This window comes from Manis pentadactyla, chromosome 4 (assembly GCF_030020395.1).
Source record: "Manis pentadactyla isolate mManPen7 chromosome 4, mManPen7.hap1, whole genome shotgun sequence".
NCBI classification, from domain to species: Eukaryota; Metazoa; Chordata; class Mammalia; order Pholidota; family Manidae; genus Manis; species Manis pentadactyla.
Genome location: NC_080022.1, coordinates 62,336,191 through 62,355,313, shown reverse-complemented (window position 1 = coordinate 62,355,313; position 19,123 = coordinate 62,336,191). Strand labels below are relative to the sequence as shown.

General features: G+C 34.1%; 1 protein-coding gene across 2 annotated transcripts in view; it reads right to left on the bottom strand.

The window, feature by feature from the left end:
* The window catches only part of TNNI3K (TNNI3 interacting kinase), a 336,780-nt gene that overhangs the window by 306,088 nt on the left and 11,569 nt on the right, over positions 1–19,123 (bottom strand). For both annotated transcript variants that reach the window (XM_036890223.2, XM_036890222.2), the window contains exon 4: positions 18,203–18,300. In XM_036890223.2, coding sequence (XP_036746118.2) covers positions 18,203–18,300 — 98 coding nt within the window. The remainder of the gene's footprint in view (positions 1–18,202; positions 18,301–19,123) is intronic.

Sequence of the window (19,123 nt, the reverse complement as noted above, 5' to 3'; positions counted from 1 at the left end):
AGGACAGAGTATTAAAGGCAGTGAGAGAGAGAAAAAAGGTCACCTACCAAGGAAAATCCATTAGGCTATCATCAGACTTCTCAACAGAAACCTTACAGGCCAGAAGAGAATGGCATGATATATTTAATGCAATGAAACAGAAGGGCCTTGAACCAAGAATACTGTATCCAGCACGAATATCATTTAAATATGAAGGTGGGATAAAACAATTCCCAGACAAGCAAAAGTTGAGGGAATTTGCCTCCACAAACCACCTCTAACAGGGTATTTTAGAGGGACTGTTCTAGATGGAAGCACTCCTAAGGCTAAATAGAAGTCACCAGAGAAAATAAAATCACAGAAAAGAAAGAAGACCAACCAAATACTAACTAAAGGAAAAAAATAAAATGAAGTACTCATAAAAGCTGTAAAGGAAACACAAAAGAACACAGAATAAAACACCTAACATATAAAGAATGGAGGAGGAGGAATAAGAAGGGAGAGAAATAAAGAATCATCAGACTGTGCTTATGATAGCTTAATAAGCGATTTAAGTTAGACAGTTAGATAGTAAAGAAGCTAACTTTGAACCTTTGGTAACCATAAATCTAAAGCCTGCAATGTCAATAAGTACATATCTTTCAATAATCACCCTAAATGTAAATGGACTGAATGCACCAATCAAAAGACACAGAGTGAAAGAATGGATAAAAAAGCAAGACCCATCTATATGCTGCTTACAAGAGACTTACCGCAAACCCAAAGACATACACAGACTAAAAGTAAAGGGATGGACAAAGATATTTCATGCAAACAATAGGGAGAAAAAAGCAGGTGTAGCAGTACTGGTATCAGACAAAATAGACTTCAAAACAAAGAAAGTAACAAGAGATAAAGAAGGGCAGTACATAATGATAAAGGGATCAGCCCAACAAGAGGATATAACCATTATAAATATATATGCACCCAATACAGGAATACCAACATATGTAAAACAAATACTAACAGAATTAAAGGAGGAAATAGAATGCAATGCATTCGTTCTTGGAGACTTCAACACACCACTCACTCCAAAGGACAGATCCACCAGACAAAATTAAAACAGAGATCAAGCAATATATGGAGACAAATGACACCAACAGCATAAAGTCCCAACTTCTGTGGGATGCAGTGAAGGCAGTTCTAAGAGGAAAGTATATAGCAATCCAGGCCTATCAAAAGAAGGAAGAACAATCCCAAATGAATAGTCTAAAGTCACAATTACTGAAACTGGAAAAAGAACAAATGAGGCCCACAGTCAGTGGAAGGAGGGACATAATAACGATCAGAGAATAAATAAATAAAATTGACAACAATAAAATAATAGGAAAAAAATCAATGAAACCAAGAGCTGGTTCTTTGAAAAAATAAACAAAATAAATGAGCCCTTAACCAGACTTATTAAAAGAAAAAGAGAATCTACACACATCAACAGAATCAGAAATGAGAAAGGAAAAATCACAATGGACCCCACAGAAATACAAAAAATTTTTAGAGAATACTACGAAAATCTATGTGCTAACAAGCTGCAGAACCTAGAAGAAATGGACAACTTCCTAGAAAAATACAACCTTCCAAGACTGACCAAGGAAGAAACAGAAAATCTAAACACACCAATTACCAGCAAAGAAATTGAATCGGTAATAAAAAAACTACCCAAGGACAAAACTCCTGGACCAGATGGATTCACCACTGAATTTTATCAGACTCATAGAGAAGACATAATACCCATTCTCCTTAAAGTTTTCCATAAAATAGAAGAGGAAGGAATACTTCCAAACTCATTCTATGAAGACTCATCACTCTAATACCAAACCAGGCAAAGACCCCACCAAAAAAGAAAATTACAGACCAATATCCCTGATGAACATAGATGCAAAAATATGCAACAAAATATTAGCAAACCAAATTCATAAATACATCAAGAGGATCATACACCATGATCAAGTGGGATTAATCTCAGGGATGCAAGGATGGTACAACATTTGAAAATCCATCAACATCATCCACCACATAAACAAAAAGAAGGACAAAAACCACATGATCATCTCCATAGATACTGAAAAAGCATTCAACAAAATTCAACATCCATTCATTATAAAAACTCTCAACCAAATGGGTACAGAGGGCAAGTACCTCAACATAATAAAGGCTATATATGACAAACCCACAGCCAACATCATACTTAACAGCAAGAAGCTGAAAGCTTTTCCTCTGAGATAGGGATCAAGACAGGGATGCCCACTCTCCCCAGTGTTATTCAATGTAGTAATGGATGTCCTAGCCACAGCAATCAGGCAAAACAAAGAAATACAAGGCATCCAGATTGGTAAAGAAGAAGTCAAACTGTCACTATTTGCAGATGACATGATATAGTACATAAAAAACCCTAAAGAATCCATTCCAAAACTCCTAGAACTGTCTGAATTCAGCAAAGTTGCAAGATACAAAATTAATACACAGAAATCTGTTGCATTCCTATACACTAATGATGAACTGGCAGAAAGAGAAATCAGGAAAACAATTCCATTCACAACTGCATCCAAAAGAATAAAATACCTAGGAATAAATTTAACCAAGGAAGAGAAAAACCTATACCCGGAAAACTACAAGACACTCTAAAGAGAAATTAAAGAGGTCACTAACAAATGGAAACTCATTCCATGCTCTTGGCTAGGAAGAAGTAATATTGTCAAAATGGCCATCCTGCCTAAAGAATCTAGAGATTAAATGCAATGCCTATCAAAATACCAACAATATTCTTCAATGAACTGGAACAAATAGTTCTAAAATTCATATGGAATCACAAAAGACCCTGAATAGACAAAGCAATCCTGAGAAGGAAGAATAAAGCAGGGGACATCTCGCTTCCCAACTTCAAGCTCTACTACAAAGCCACAGTAATCAAGATAATTTGGTACTGGCACAAGAATAGACCCACAGGCCTGTGGAACAGAATAAAGAGTCCAGATATTAACCCAAACATATACGGTCAATTAATATATGATAAAGGAGCCATGGACATACAATGGGGTAATGACAGCCTCTTCAACTGCTAGTGTTGGCAAAACTGGAAAGCTACATGTAAGAGAATGAAACTGGATCATTGTCTAACCCCATACACAAAAGTAAATTCGAAATGGACCAAAGACCTGAATGTAAGTCATGAAACCATGAAACTCTTATAAAAAAACAGACAAAAATCTATTGGACATAAACATGAGTGACTTCTTCATGAACATAACTCCCCGGCAAGGGAAACAAAAGCAAAAATGAACAAGTGGGACTATATCAAGCTGAAAAGCTTCTCTACAGCAAAGGACACCACCAAGAGAACTAAAAGGCATCCTATAGTGTGGGAGAATATATTCATAAATGACAGATCCAATAAAGGGTTGACATCCAAAATATATAAAGAGCTCATGCACCTCAACAAACAAAAAGCAAAAAATCCAATTAAAAAATGGACAGAGCAGATGAACAGACAGTTCTCCAAAGAAGAAATTCAGATGGCCAACAGACACATGAAAAGATACTCCACATAGCTAGTCATCAGAGAAATGCAAATTAAAACCACAATGAGATTATCACCTCACACCAGTAAGGATGGCCACCATCCAAAAGACAAACAACAACAAATGTTGGCGAGGTTGAGGGGAACCCTCCTACACTGCTGGTGAGAACATAAACTAGTTCAACCTTTGTAGAAAGTGGTATGGAAGTTCCTCAAAAAACTAAAAATAGAAATACCGTTTGACCCAGGAATTCCACTTCTAGGAATTTACCCTAAGAATGCAGCAGCCCAGTTTGAAAAAGACATATGCACCCCTGTGTTTATAACAACACTATTTACAATAGCCAAGAAATGGAAGCCACATAAGTGTCCATCAGTAGATGAATGGATAAAGAAGATGTGGTACATATACACAACGGAATATTATTCAGCCATAAGTAAAAAAGAAATCCTAACATTTGCAACAGCATGGATAGAGCTAGAGGTATTATGCTCAGTGAAATAAGCCAGGCAGAGAAGGACAAATACCAAATGATTTCACTCATTTGTGGAGTATAAGAACAAAGAAAAAATTGAAGGAACAAAACAACAGCAGTAACACAGAACCCAAGAATGGACTAACGGTTACCAAAGGGAAAGGGACTGGGGAGGAAGGGTGGGAAGGGAGGGATAAGAGGGGGCGAAAAGAAAGGGAGCATTATGATTAGCATGTATAGTGTGTGCGGGGGCATGGTGAGGGCTGTGCAACACAGAGAAGACAAGCAGTGATTCTACTGCATTTTACTATGCTGATGGACAGTGACTGTAATGGGGTTTGTAGGGGGTACTTGGAGATGGGGGGAGTCTAGTAAACATAATGTTCCTCATGTAATTATAGATTAATTATACCAAAATTAAAAAAAAAGAAAGAAATAAACATATTAACAAGGTTTTTCTTTGCCAATTTTATTCAAGAATAATAATTAAACTGGGCTTTTCTTTAATATCTAAAAATTTAGTTCCTTCTGATTACAGAAACTGAAGCTAGACTAGAGTAATAAAGCCTACTGATGGCCACTGTCTACATTTGGGACACATTTCTCAATCTGTTGGACCTTTTTTCTTTAATCTGTAAAATGGAGATGATAATAGTATTACTCTCATAGAGTTGTTGTGAGGATTAATTCAAATAATAATACACTTAGTACAATGCTTGACACATATTTTTTATTATCAATTATGTACACAATTGAGCTCCTACTACATATAGAGGTAGGCAATCTACCTTTCTCATTTAATATAAAAATCATGTGCATGGGGGTCATGTGTGGAGATGTAGAGATGTGCCACTCAGATCACCCTTCAAGAAAAGTGTGCCAGAAGTGTGGCTAGCTGGCAGCCTCCCTCAGCTAGCTCTTTCAGGATGCACTGCAGCATTAAAGCTGAGGTCATTGTTTTTTCAAGACGGCTCCCAGTCAGTGACTGAGACAGGTAGTGGTAAAGGGCCTACCCATTTCCACTCAGTATGATACTCTTCTGATGGGCAGTTTTGCTCTGGAACTTCCCACTGTGCTGTTAGAAATTTTGCATCTGCCCTGTGGTCTGACAGGTGCCCCTGACCAATCCTACTTTCCTTTTCTTTTCCAAGGTGTCACTTCCACATAAATCTCTTGCACTCCAAAATCCCTTTCAGAGTCTGCTTTGCAAGAACTCAACTGGAATATTTTATCATAAAATATGTTTCTTTAAGTTAGACTTAAATTGTAGCTAAACTGGGGTTTGAACTTAAGCCTTCTGACTTTGATTCTTATGCTTTTCTCGATATGACATGTGGTCCTTCATCCCCAAGTACCGTTAGACACCCAGTTTTTTTCCTTTCATGTTTGAGCCCTGACCATGTGCTCCTCATCTGTAGAAAAAGGATCTATCTTGTAGGATTGTAACAAAGATAAAATGGTGTAATATCTGTGCAAATATTTGTAAACTCAAGATCCTTACAAGTGTAAGTTAAACATTTACATTAAAAATATATTTTCAAGATGACCTAACTATATGAGAATATTCACCTTATTTCTCAGTCTTTCCCCAAAGATGTTAAGCATGAAATACTTCCATTTCTTCAAAGAAGATTTCAACTTTGAGCTCAATTGTTTTCTGTACTATCCTAACCAATTCTAATATTCTTATGCTCCTTGAAGTGTCACATAATGCTCCAAGGCATAGCTGAATTTGGTTTAGAAAGAAGAGTAAGTTTCTGTGTGTAAAAATAGATATATAAATATATATTTTAATTATGCTTATCTAAAATTTTTTTCAAAAAAAGTTTTGTAGTCTTCAAAGAATATTAAAGTTTCTTCTAGGACAAGATACTATGCAGGGATTCAGTATGAAATATATTTCATTCCAGACATTAAAGTTTAATGGACTAGGGCTGCCTCATGCGTCATAGACATCTCCAGTGAAAGGATCCATTAATCAGTGTAAAAATAACTGCTCATGAAGGTTCACACCTACATGCCGCTTGTTGAAATAATTCTGAATTTATCTTCACAAAATATATCAATTATGAAAGGTTTCACTGTGATGGAAATACTTAACTTTGCTAGAAATTTTGAAAAAAAGAAAGAAAAAAGAGAAGCAACACATTTTCTGGATTGAGTACCTGTACTCTTTCCAGGGGAATGTCTCCAAACTTGCTTTTAACCTTTTTTTTTTTTCTCATTACCACTGTTGACCCTTCTTAATTTTCCAGTTTTCCATAAACCCTTTCTATGGGCTGCTTCCAATTGGCTTTTGAATATAATTGTCCTCTCATTCAATAATATAGTGATGATTAAACAGGGAGGGACTAATCAATCTCTGGGAGTTTGGAAGAATGCAAATACATGCTCTTGGATAAAAGAAATTGAGTATCATGATTAATTTGTTTTCACTTATATTTACTTCAAAACTGAAAAGAAAACATTTAAACAGACTGTGAAGTTTTATGTTTATCCAAAGAGGCAAGATTTTTAAAAGATTGAAAAACACTGTTGTGGAATTCTTTCTGTGATCCTGCCACTGCCTAATATTTTGCCTTTTGAAAGAGCAATCAATATTCACTGCCTTCATTTTCCTAAATCTTTTTATTTTCAGTCCACTACTATAGTTTCTATTCCCACCAATTCACTAAATATCCCTTAAATAAATGACTGATAATTTCTTAATTTTCAATTGTAATAGGCAAAATCGGACAATTTTTTGTCCAAAGTCAACATGATTCTTCCTCCTCTGAAGTACTTTTCTTCTTTCTAGTCCTTTTAGAATTATAACTTCATTCACTTACTTATGCAACACATATTCACTGAAGAATATACACCTGGAATTGTTCTAAGTGTTCAGAAGCAGATGGTAAACAATGTAGATTGAGTCCCTGCCTCAGTGCACTGATAATCCTTATCAGAGATTAAAAACAGGCCACAAAGGAAAACATGTATATGATTTGGCCTGTAGAATATTTACACTAATATGAATTAATTTCTGGAATTCAAATATCAGGAAATTTCACATAATTTCTGATTTTCTGAAATTTGGGGCAATACTGGGCTTACATTCTGACATGGCAATGATTAGTTAACTGAATATTGACTGCTGATCCCTTTACATGGAGTGTGAATTCTCTTAACTTGCCAATCTCCACCCCTTCTTGTATTCTAAAAATATTGAGTCTAAGTATTAGTTCCCATTTAATCTTGCCATATTATCTAATTTCTTCATTAATTTAAGTTACCTGCCTCATTTCTATGGCATGTGAGATGGTGGCCCCTAAGCTAGAAGAAGACGTAGATAAGTGACCAAGCAATGAAATACAGAATTATGCACAGAATGATAAAGTAAGTATGGGGTGCTAAGAGATTATACTGAAGAGGTACCTAATCCAGATTTGTGAAGAGTCAGGGAAGGTTCTCCAGGAAGTAGTTCTGTGTAATGTTAGAATTGAAGAATAAATTAAAGTCTTCAGTTAGTATCCTATTAACTTTTCATTGAGAACATGTTAATTTACAAAGAGATTATGAGATTTGGTTACTGTGACTCTGGGAGGAAGGGTTGGGGTCCCCATCCAGGGCCAGTTGACTATGAATCCATGACACCAAGGGAAAGATAAGGGAATGAATGAATCCAGGAAGACAAGGGGAAGGGCTGGTTGGGAGAAACCGTTTTATTGCTCACCACTTAGTCCCTCCCCTCGCTAAGCACTTTCTGCACCTCTCCCTCGGCTCCCCTAGCCAGTGCCTCCTCCCTCCACCCCTGCTGGGGCAGCCACCAGTCCCTCCCTACCACCCACCCCTTCCAGAGGAGCTCCGTGGGCAGGTCCCTGGTGACTGGCAGGCACCAGACCAATTACATACCAGGAACTGAGGGGAGGAGAGAATGGACGTTTCCTCTCACCCCTTGACCTGGCCTTGACCTTGCTGTGGCCCACTGATAAACAAATAGGCCCTTATCTACCCACCACTATGAAAGTCAGGCAGAAATTCTGGGTGAAAACCTCCATTTACCCCACAGTTACTAAAAAGAATCATGAGTATAAAAAATTCCATTTTAACAATGCCTTTAATTTGTGGGTATGAATGTTCTCTAGCTCCTTGAAGTAAGATCAAGTATTAAACAGTGTTTAAAAGTTGCAGTTAACTGGAAGACTTAATTAAGCATGCAAAAAGGGAGGTATTTTTTTTTTACTTTTGATAATTTTTTTTTCCAAAGAATTTCTTATTAACTAATTCTCGTTTAATGAAAACACAATCTTTAATCAGAAAAGTTTATTTGTTCAAAGAAAGGAGAAGCTTGGATTTAAAAAATATATAATTAACTCTGTCTTCTAAATTAGTGGTTCTCAACTGGAGGCAGTTTGTTCCCGAAGGGCAATGTCTGCAGACATTTTTGGTGTCACAGCTGGGGAGGGGAGAAGTGGCAATGAGTATCCAGAGAACAGAAGCCAGGAATGCTGCCAAACATCTTATAATGCACAGGATAGTCCCCCTCAACAAGGAAGCATCAATTTAAAATGTCAGCAGTGTCAAAGCAAAGAAATGTTTATCTAAATAAGCAGAGAATTCAGGAACTAAGAAACATATGCTTGATCCTGGATTTTAGGAGAGTTGGAAAAAAATCTCAACTTTGCAATCAAATACATATGCTAAGGAAAAAAAAATTGCTAAAAACGATATAGTCATTTTCAGGCTATGAATCACCACAAACAGAAAACACTGAGTTTTCTGATAGGCATGGTTTTGCACCAATAAGAACCTAGGTATAGTAAGCCAGACAGACATAGGTTTGAATTTAATTTTTACCTCCTTCCATGCCTTTCTTCTTTGTAAGAAATATATGAAATAACTTCTTATGAATGACTAGAGTTAGGTTTGGCTAGAAACTTTTAGTGCGGAGTAAATTTATTCAACATCTTTTATCATATGAAATGCTAGACTAATCAAATGCTACTTTTCATTCATCAAGTCCATGTATTGGAGAGGTATGTATGAGGTTAAATTAAATGGCCTAATAAGCTTTAGTCTATTAGCATTCTAATTAAAGAACTTTGAAACTATATAAACCTTATTTTTTTCCCCAAAGTCTTCTGTTTCATTTTAGAAGTACAATTTAGATACAATCTAAAGAAGTATGCCCCAAATTGGAATGCAATATGACAGGAATCTTGCAAGAAAATTCATTAGGTTGTAAGAAGAAAATATTAGAAGTTCTACTTCTATTTATCTCCATAGAAAGAAAAATTTCCCTAATATTTAACATGAAAATTTGTACTAGTGGTCTCTTCATATATCAGCTAGTAATATATTGCATACACTACCCAGAATACACTAAATAAATACTTGGAATTCCAAATAGAGAGAAGTCAACAGTTGCCCCTCATTCTTTTTTTAGTGTTTAGTACATGAGGATGCATTTTAGTTTATGTAAGCCAAATTTAGTGGATATGTAGATTTTAATATCTAATTTTAACTAAATTGACCCCTAAAAAATTGGCAGGTTATTTTTAAAAGTTTGTTGTGAGGAACCACAGACCAACTATATAGTACTAATGTCCAAAGTAGAAAGGAAAATGGTGGAGCTGGCATCTTCACTGCTACTAATCTGAGCTTTGTATAAGCCAAATATCCAGGTAAAATTAATGACAATCATATTTGAAAATAAATTTCTCAAAATATTTTGTTATTATAAAAAGAATATTTGAAATACAGATTTATATCAACAAATTTTAACTGTTTGCAAAAAAGTATATCTTGCCTTAAGCAATTTATTGATGATTTTTGTTCATGATTATAATTAAGGACAAATACATGCATTTTGGGGTGCTAATTTTATATAGCACATGTTTAAAAATGTTTGGAGTCCATTGGTCTAGGTACACACTTCGCTTTTTTGATGTTGCCAGAATTACATAATCTTACCTATTTAGAATGTAAAAATCTGGAAGACATGGTCCATTCCTTTTTGTTTTTCTAGATAAAATGGCTGACATATTAGGTCTCCAATAAATGTTTGTTGAAATAAGAGTTGAAATATAATAGTTAACTTATTGTACACTTACCACATGCTAGATATTTGGCTAGTACTGCATTTAGTTTTATCTTTTTTAAAACTGTCAAACACCCAATGAAATAGGTAATTCTTCTTGCTCCATTTCAGAGAGACGGAGTAATTTACCTAAAGATGCATAGTTAGTAAGTCTCAGAACTGATACATGAATGCAAGTAGCACAACCTCTAAGCTGACAGTCTTTATTAATATCAAGTATTGTTTGTGCTAACGTTTGGGTCCTCATTAATTTCTCAAGAGTATTTCCAGGACTTTTTACAGGTCCTACACACTGATGAATTAAAGAAAAAACTTACTCCTAATGCTCAAAGTTCAAAGACCAACATATGAATTATCCAAATAAATAAGTGCTATAATAAAAAAGAATATGAATCTGTAATTGAAACCTGAAGAAGAATACAGCAAAATCTGCTTAGCAGTTCAAGAACACAAGGAGGCTCAATTTATCTTGCTTTTAAATAAGTAATAATTTCCTTTCAGAAAAAGAAATATAAAGGTATTTAAGCAGACATAACAAGAATAAAAACACTAAAGTATGAAAATGCTAAAGAAGGGAGTAATCTACAACAGTGTTTTTCAAACTTAGCCTGAAAACCTGTCAGCTGGAATTTAACAACAAAAACAGGTACATTCTGGTTGAGTAGGGGAGGGGTAGGTGATTTTCTGGAAAAAAGAAAATAGTAGGTGAGATTCTGAATTCCTAAAAATCTCTCACTTGAGGCAGATGCTGCTGATATTTTGACCAGATTTTTCTTGTAAGATTTGAACAATGATCCTCAACATGTAGCCTTGGACTCCTTACACTGAAATTGCCTAGACTATTCATTAAAAATCTAGAATGCCAGAATACCCTGGATATGCCAAATTAGGTTTGGGTGAAATGGATAGGGAAGAGAGTATCCATTTTAAACATGTAGTTACCATATAATTATTATGCATATTAAATTTGAAAATCATTAGCGTTAGGAGGGTAGAGACTATAGGAAAAGAGTCCACAAAGTGATTCCAGAAAAACTGTGAAAGGGATCATGAATCTCTTATTTAGGGTTTGAATTTCATTATACAGGCAAGGGGTGACAATGGAAAGTTTTAAATGGAATTTTGACATCATTGATTTGTATTTTATACAGATCATTATGGCAGCAATTTAAAAATACATGGGGACATGACAGGATAACTAAGGATTTCCTTGCTGACAAGTTAAATCTATAAAGTGGAACAAAATATATGCAAAAACTGTTCTCAGGCATTGCAGAACATGAAAAAACTGTAATCTTTAGAAGAAGGAAAAGATAAAAGTAAGCTTCCACAATATTCCATGATTGCCCTGGCTTTCTGACTGAGGTACGTTTGTCACAGAAGAGAAGGTGGAAAGGCAATCTTATGAGTTGAAAATAGAGATCAGATTTCTGGGTTTAATAACATGGCTGTAATTAGTGAAGCAGGGTAACTGAGTAGAAGAAGAAGATGCACAGAAAGAAGACTGAAAACGTCTCATGGAGATTCACTATAGGTTCTTGGGTTGGGCTGCATAGCAGCATAGAAAGGATATGTAGGATGTTGAGATCACCTTATTTATGGCTGAAAGGTGAATGGTAATGACACTAAAGGACATACAGCACTAGGAGATTGGGAGTTCCAGCCAGCCAGAGTGGAGAGGCTTTACTGAGTAGCTTGAACATTCAGGTGTGTTACCAAAAATCCATGCCTTAGGAGTAAGAAAGGTATTCAAGAATAAAGAATACATCCTAGAGTAAGAGTTATGCCATTAGACTAAGTTCAAACTCAAAGAGACCCACAATACCAAAAAAATAAAAAAAAGATTGAGTAGATAAAATGAATCACTGAAAATATAACTGCCTCTCCAAAACAAAACAAACTCAACACACTTTAAAGGAAGGGTGACATGATGATTTTCTGTAACAAATAATTATGATGTCTAACATGCAATAAGAATAAGTAGTGAAGAGAAAAAACTTTGAATAGAAACAAAACCTGGAGTAATCCAGATGTTAGAAACAACAGATAAGGCATTTAAAGTAGTAATTAATGATAGGTTCAAGTATTTAAAGAAAAATATTGACAAATAAAGGAACAGATGAATAATAGCAGAGAAAATGGAATTACATTTTAACATTAAATGGAAATTGTACAAATGAAAAATTCAACATCTAAAATGAATAATTCTTAGTAGATTAGCCTGAGATGGGAGATGGCAAATAAATGGTCTTTGAACTTTAATTCAAACAAACAGAAATAACCAAGTTTTGGAAACAGAGAAGATAGAAAATGAACAGAGACGTGGTAACCTGTGGAAAATTATCAAACAATATAACATTTATTAAAAAAAATAATGGTCAACATTTCTGAATTTGATGAAAACATAAACTTATAGATTTAAGATGGTCATTGAACTACAAAAAGCATTATACAGGGAAAAATCATGCCTAGATTATTATAACCAATATGCTGAGAACCAAAGATATTTTCTCTCATCTTTTTTTAAAGACATGGGTGTTTAACTCAAAAATTCTAATACTATATTGGAGTTTATAACATGTATAGATATAATGTACATGGCAACAATAATATAAATGATGAAAATAAAGTGAAGCTATACTATTGGAAGGTTCTCACATTTAAAGTGAAGTAGGCCCAATATTAATAGACAGTGCCTATGACATGTTGTGGATCCATAATATAATAACTAGAGTCATCAGTTAAAAAATAATGCATAAAACTTTTACTCTTTAAATGACACTGTAAAGAAAATGAAATGGCAAGCCACTGGCTAGGGAAAATGTTTGCAAAATATATATCCAACAAATGGCCCATATGCAAAATATATAAAGATCTCCTACAATTCAAGAAAACTAAATTTTAATATGAAAAAAATGATTTGAACAAACTACATAAAAAATTTGGTGACAAATAAGCACATGAAAATCTATTCAACTTCATTAGTCATTAGGGAAATGAAAATTGATCATAATGGAATACTGACACACATCCAATAGAATAGCTAAAATAAAAAATATTGATCATACCAAACATTGGCAAGGATGTGGAGCAACTAGAATTCTCATACATTGCTAATGAGAATGGGAAATTATATAGACGGTTTGGTGAGCATTTAGTAATGAATATAATTGATGAATCACCAAGTTGTTCATATGAAGCCAATATAATATATAAACAATATTTCCATTTAAAAAAAGAAAATGATATAGCAAGTTGATAAAGAGTTTGGCATCTTCTTATGAAATTAAACATGCATTTATGATATGACCCAGCAATTTCACTCCTAGGTGTTGCCCAAGAGAAATAAAAGCATATGTTCAAATAGAGATTTGTACATGAATGTTAATAGCAGCTTTATAACTGTCAAGATTTGAAAACTCCTGCATCTATCAACAGGTAATGCTTAAACAAATTGTGGTATATCCGTATAAGGGAATACAACTACAATGAAAGAAAGGAATTACTGAACACACAAGAATAGCATTATGGTAAGTGGGAGAAACTATATATAAAAGAAAACATACTGAATGGATTACATTTATATAAAACTCTAGAAAGGGGAAAATAATAGTGACATATCAGTGGTTTTCAGAGGTGAGATGGAAGAGAGTTAACTGCAAAAGGTATGAGGGAACTTTTGTGTATGAGAGAAAAGTCCTTTGTCATGATTGTGATAATAGCATATAATGATACACATTTTCAAAAATCATCAAATTGTACACTTAAAATTGTGAATTTTATTGTGTATAAATTATACCTCAACAAATTTAATCCTTCTAAAAAAACAAAACAAAGCAAAAAAAAAGTATGAGGCTAACCATCCATACAACATTAAAAAAATAAACATTTACTCCATTCTTACTAATGAAAGCAGATATGCCTGGTTTATAAAAAATTATCCAGCTCTGAGGCAGGCCCAGCATGCCAGGATTTGTAACTGAAGGCAGTATGTAGGCCCTTCAAAAAACTAAAAATAAGAATACGACCCAGTCATTCCACTTCTACAAATTTACCCAAAGAAAACAAAATCCATAATTTGAAGAGATATATGCACCCCAATGTTTATTTATAATATTCAAGATATGGAAGCAATCAAAGTGTCCATCAATGGATGAATGGATAAAGAAGAAGAGCTTCATCTATATAATAGAGTATTATTCAGCCATAAAAAAAGAAAATCCTGCCATTTGTGACAATATGGATGAACTTAGAGGGTATTGTGCTACTAAGTGAAATAAGCCAGGCAGAGAAAGACAAATCCCATATGATTTCACTTATTTGTGGAAGCTAAAAAACAAAACAAAACAAAATGAAGAATCTGCTGGTGTGGCAAATAAAAAGACATGAAAATCACACTATTTATTTTGTGAGTATTAAGAACAAAGTAAGGTTCAATTGCAATATTTACAAAAATCCAAAGAAATATATATATATATTAAATCCAAAGAAATATATATATTAATAACTGTATGCATCAAAAATATTAAGATCAAGAAGGCAATTAAGAGGTACAAAATCTCAATCAAATATAAATTAGCCATGGGGATGAAAGTTGGGCTTAGAGAACACAGCCAATAGTTCTGTGTTGACAGTAACTATACTTCTTGGGGTGAGCATTTAATAATGTAGATTACTTTCAAATCACTGTGTAGTATACTTGAAACTGATATAATATTGTATATCAACTACAGTTCAATTAAAAAAGAGATCAAGAAAGGCAAGGGAAAGCAGAATAACTCCTTCAGATTAAAGGAGATTACAGAAACAAGAAAACTAAAAATGTAGGATCTGGGTTGAATCCTATACAAGGAAAAAATTAACAGCTATAAATGACACCTTTGGAACAACTGATCAAATTTGAATTTCAACTATAGATTAGATAATAGTATATCAATGATAAATTTTCTGATTTTGATAATTGTGATTATGTAAGTGAATTTCCTTTTTCTCAGGACATAAAAGGTATTTAGTAGCAATAGGGCATATTGTTTATTTTCAAATGGTTCAGAAAAAAATGTTAATAGAAATAAATGGGACAAAATGTAAACAATTAGTAAATTTGAATAAAGCATATTTAGGAGTTTCTTGTAATATTTTGGCAATTTTTTTGTTTGAAATAATATTAAAATAAATAATTATTACATTATTATAATGTGGGGGAAGGGAACTGGTACCCAAAATGAATTAGATACTTAGCATAGTAGTTCAGGGAAGGGATAATTAGAAATAGATTTAATATGAGGATAGTATAGCTACTTTAGGTCATTCCTGTTTTTCAAGTGAAATGGTAAATATAATTTGTTTTTACTTTTGTTAAGAAATAAGTAATCATCAACTCTATGACCTTTTCAGACTTTTTGCCTATCTTGTATTCTAAGATTCTAAATGTGTATAAACCTGCTACAAAAAAGTTATAGTCCATATATTTTCCATGAAGTATAAGAAAACAGAAGAAATAGAACAAAGGGAATTCAAAAAATGGAAATTTAGTTTTGATAAACAGAGGTGGAAGAAATATGTTCCATAAAGACTATAGCATTAAATCATTCAGACCCCTTGTATGTGGTTGTATCATGCAAAGTGTGAGAAAATGCATATAGAAAGAATCTCCCAGACAGATTCAGAGTTCATGGTCTCACATACTGCCCTCACTTCACATCACCGGATTCTTACCCCTTGGAGCTCTTCTACTTCACCTCTTACCATGCAGCAGAAAAACCAGCACCAGACATTGTTTCTTACACCTGAACTCATCTCTATTCAAGTTTCACAGGATGACTAGCAGGTATTAAAGACAATTTAGCACTTAACTGACAATTTCTCCCAGAAGGAATCAGAAAAATTGACTAGGCAGTGACTGGGCATGAAAAAGGATGATCATCAGAGTGTCTGCACTATGAATCGCAGGAATATGTGAATCTGAATTGTGGGAAAAATGGCTCTCTTCCCCCACTGTGATAGACTCTTTAAAGGTTAGGGAAGGAATGCAGTGCAAAGTGATCCTGATATGAGCAAATAGCTGTCCCCTCTCGTCCCCACATTTACATATACAAAACTGAAATAAAATCCTGTTATATTCCCACCAGCAGTGTAGGAGGGTTCCCCTTTCTCCACAACCTCGCCAACATTTGTTGTTGTTTGTCTTTTGGATGGCAGCCATCCTTACTGGTGTGAGGTGATATCTCATTGTGGTTTTAATTTACATTTCTCTGATAACTAGCGATGTGGAGAATCTTTTCATGTGTCTGTTGGCCATCTGAATTTCTTTTTTGGAGAACTGTCTGTTCAGTTCCTCTGCCCATTTTTTAATTGGATTATTTGCTTTCTCTTTGTTGAGGTGCGTGAGCTCTTTATATATTTTGGATGTCAAGCCTTTATCAGATCTGTCATTTACGAATATATTCTCCCATACTGTAGGGAACCTTTTTGTTCTATTGATGGTGTCCTTTGCTGTACAGAAGCTTTTCAGCTTGATATAGTCGCACTTGTTCATTTTTGCTTTTGTTTCCCTTGCCTGGAGAGATATGTTCAAGAAGAGGTCACTCATGTTTATGTCTAAGAGATTTTTGCCTATGTTTTTTTCTAAGAGTTTTATGGTTTCATGACTTACATTCAAGGCTTTCATCCATTTCTAATTTACTTTTGTGTATGGGGTTAGACAGTGATCCAGTTTCATTCTCTTACATGTAGCTGTCCAGTTTTGCCAGCACCATCTGTTGAAGAGACTGTCATTTCCCCATTGTATGTCCATGGCTCCTTTATCGAATATTAATTGACCATATATGTTTGGGTTAATGTCTGGAGTCTCTAATCTGTTCCACTGGTCTGTGGCTCTGTTCTTGTGCCAGTACCAAATTGTCTTGATTACTATGGCTTTGACTGCCCTTGCACTGTTCACCATGTAAGAACTGATTCACTATGTAAGAACTTGTTCACCATGGAAGAACTTGTTTGTTATGCTTCAGAAGATTGGAGACTGTTGAGAATTAGGCTTGGGGTTGATTAATTATTGTGCATTGAGTCCCCTATACAGAATTTTATTGCTGTTAACAACCATTTGATCAATAAATATGAGAGATGCCTTCTCAAAAAAAAAAATCCTGTTATAGATGCACATGAAATTGAGAAAGAATGAAATAGGCAGTAAAGCAATGTGAATCTGGAAATATGAGCCAACTTGATTCTAATCATTTTTTTAACATTTATTAAATATCTAACTTTAATCTTCAAGTTACCTTTTCTCTAAAATAAACTGTAACATGCATCACACTAAGTTATTTTAATGGCTAAATAAATAATGCATATAAAATCTAGTTTGATGTTTGTCTTGTAATAAGTAGTAACTTGTTATGATTAGAGAATGAACAATTTATTTATTACTTATATATCATATAAATTACATAATTTATTAATATGATTTATAAGTAACATGAACTTACATATTATATTACATATTATATGTAGTACATAAACTTATTTACATATTATATAAATTATAAATAGATTATTAATTAATTATGGCAATCTCAAGGATCTATTTCAACACTGAGAATCCCAGTTTTTTCAATCCTCTTTTATATTTTTACTTTCTGATAAGGTACTGAGTTAGGTTGAAACCAGGGACCAATGTAAGGAAACTACTGAAGCAGAAGTAGAGAAAATAAAAGAAGGAAGCTAAAAGGAACTCTGGAAATATTTACTAAGGAAAACATGCAGAAAAGGAGGCAGCTTCAATATGCTTCTTGTATCCCTAGATGAAACCTCATCCTCTTCTGCACGGAGGTAGCTTGGCACTCAGGCGAAGAAACCAAACTGCCAGTTCATAAACCCCGGCAAACCACTAGCTCACCTACTGAGTCCTTGTGAGAATTAAATGAGCTAAACATGTAAAGCATTAAAAAGAGTATAGAGATGATACCTGCTCAAAAGAGAAGGAAGTGCACCTAGTAATATAATGCTCTGTGGTCACTCTGACTACTTTCCATGATTAACAATTTGCCAAAAGCTAAAGATGAAGAAGAAACCTAAAATTATACATCATCCAATACAGTATTTAGCAGAACAAAAATGTACCTTGTAAACTGCCAAGTGCAGGGCTGTAAATCCATTTCTTGTCAGTCGAGATGGACGGAGTCCTTTTAACATCAGGGTTCTAATATGTGACTTGTTGCCTTAATGAGAAAGTAAAAAAAGGTTAAATTGTTATGGGGGTGGACTAAGTGACTTTAAAATCGTGCTTTGACTTACTGATCAGTGTCACACTGAATTATGAAAATGTCAGACTGCTCTTCTGCATGCCATTTGTAGTTTTCTATTAATTGGCAGCCTTAGTAGTGAACATTTATATTACACTTTTAAAATGTTGTCTCAATGCTGTGTGTATTTTACTATATGTGTTATATTTTAAAACATAAAACATGAAAAAATTCATCTTAATAAACTATTAGTGAAAAAGAATAGATGAAAATCTAATTATACAGGATTCCTTAGATTATTAGCAGTAGAGTTTACGTAGATCAGAGAAATCTGGAATCGTGGAGGCAAGCATGTTTAAATTTGTTAGGAAGATCTGTTAAGTAGAGTCTGTTTAGTTCGTTTGGGAGGAGTGGTCAAAGGCTATGGTTAGAGCTGATATTTATACATTAACGTTCTATTTAAAAAATTGAATTCAATGAATATGAGTCTGGGTTGACAAAATAAATATTAACAATTTATTAACTCAACATTTACTGAGTACCTGCTATATGCCAGGCACCATTCTAGGTATTTGGGATACATTTATGAATAAAACAGAACAAAATATGAGCCAAATTAAACTCTTAATCTTCACTTTGATCAGTCTTCACTAAGATTTTATCTTTGGCATTTATTACCTTCCACATATTTTACTGCAGATTGTGAGGCAATTGCTTGATGATGTTTTGGGGAATGCTTTAAGTGATTCTGAATTTAACCTAATCCCTGGCTGGCATGGCCAATATTGAAAAATGTATT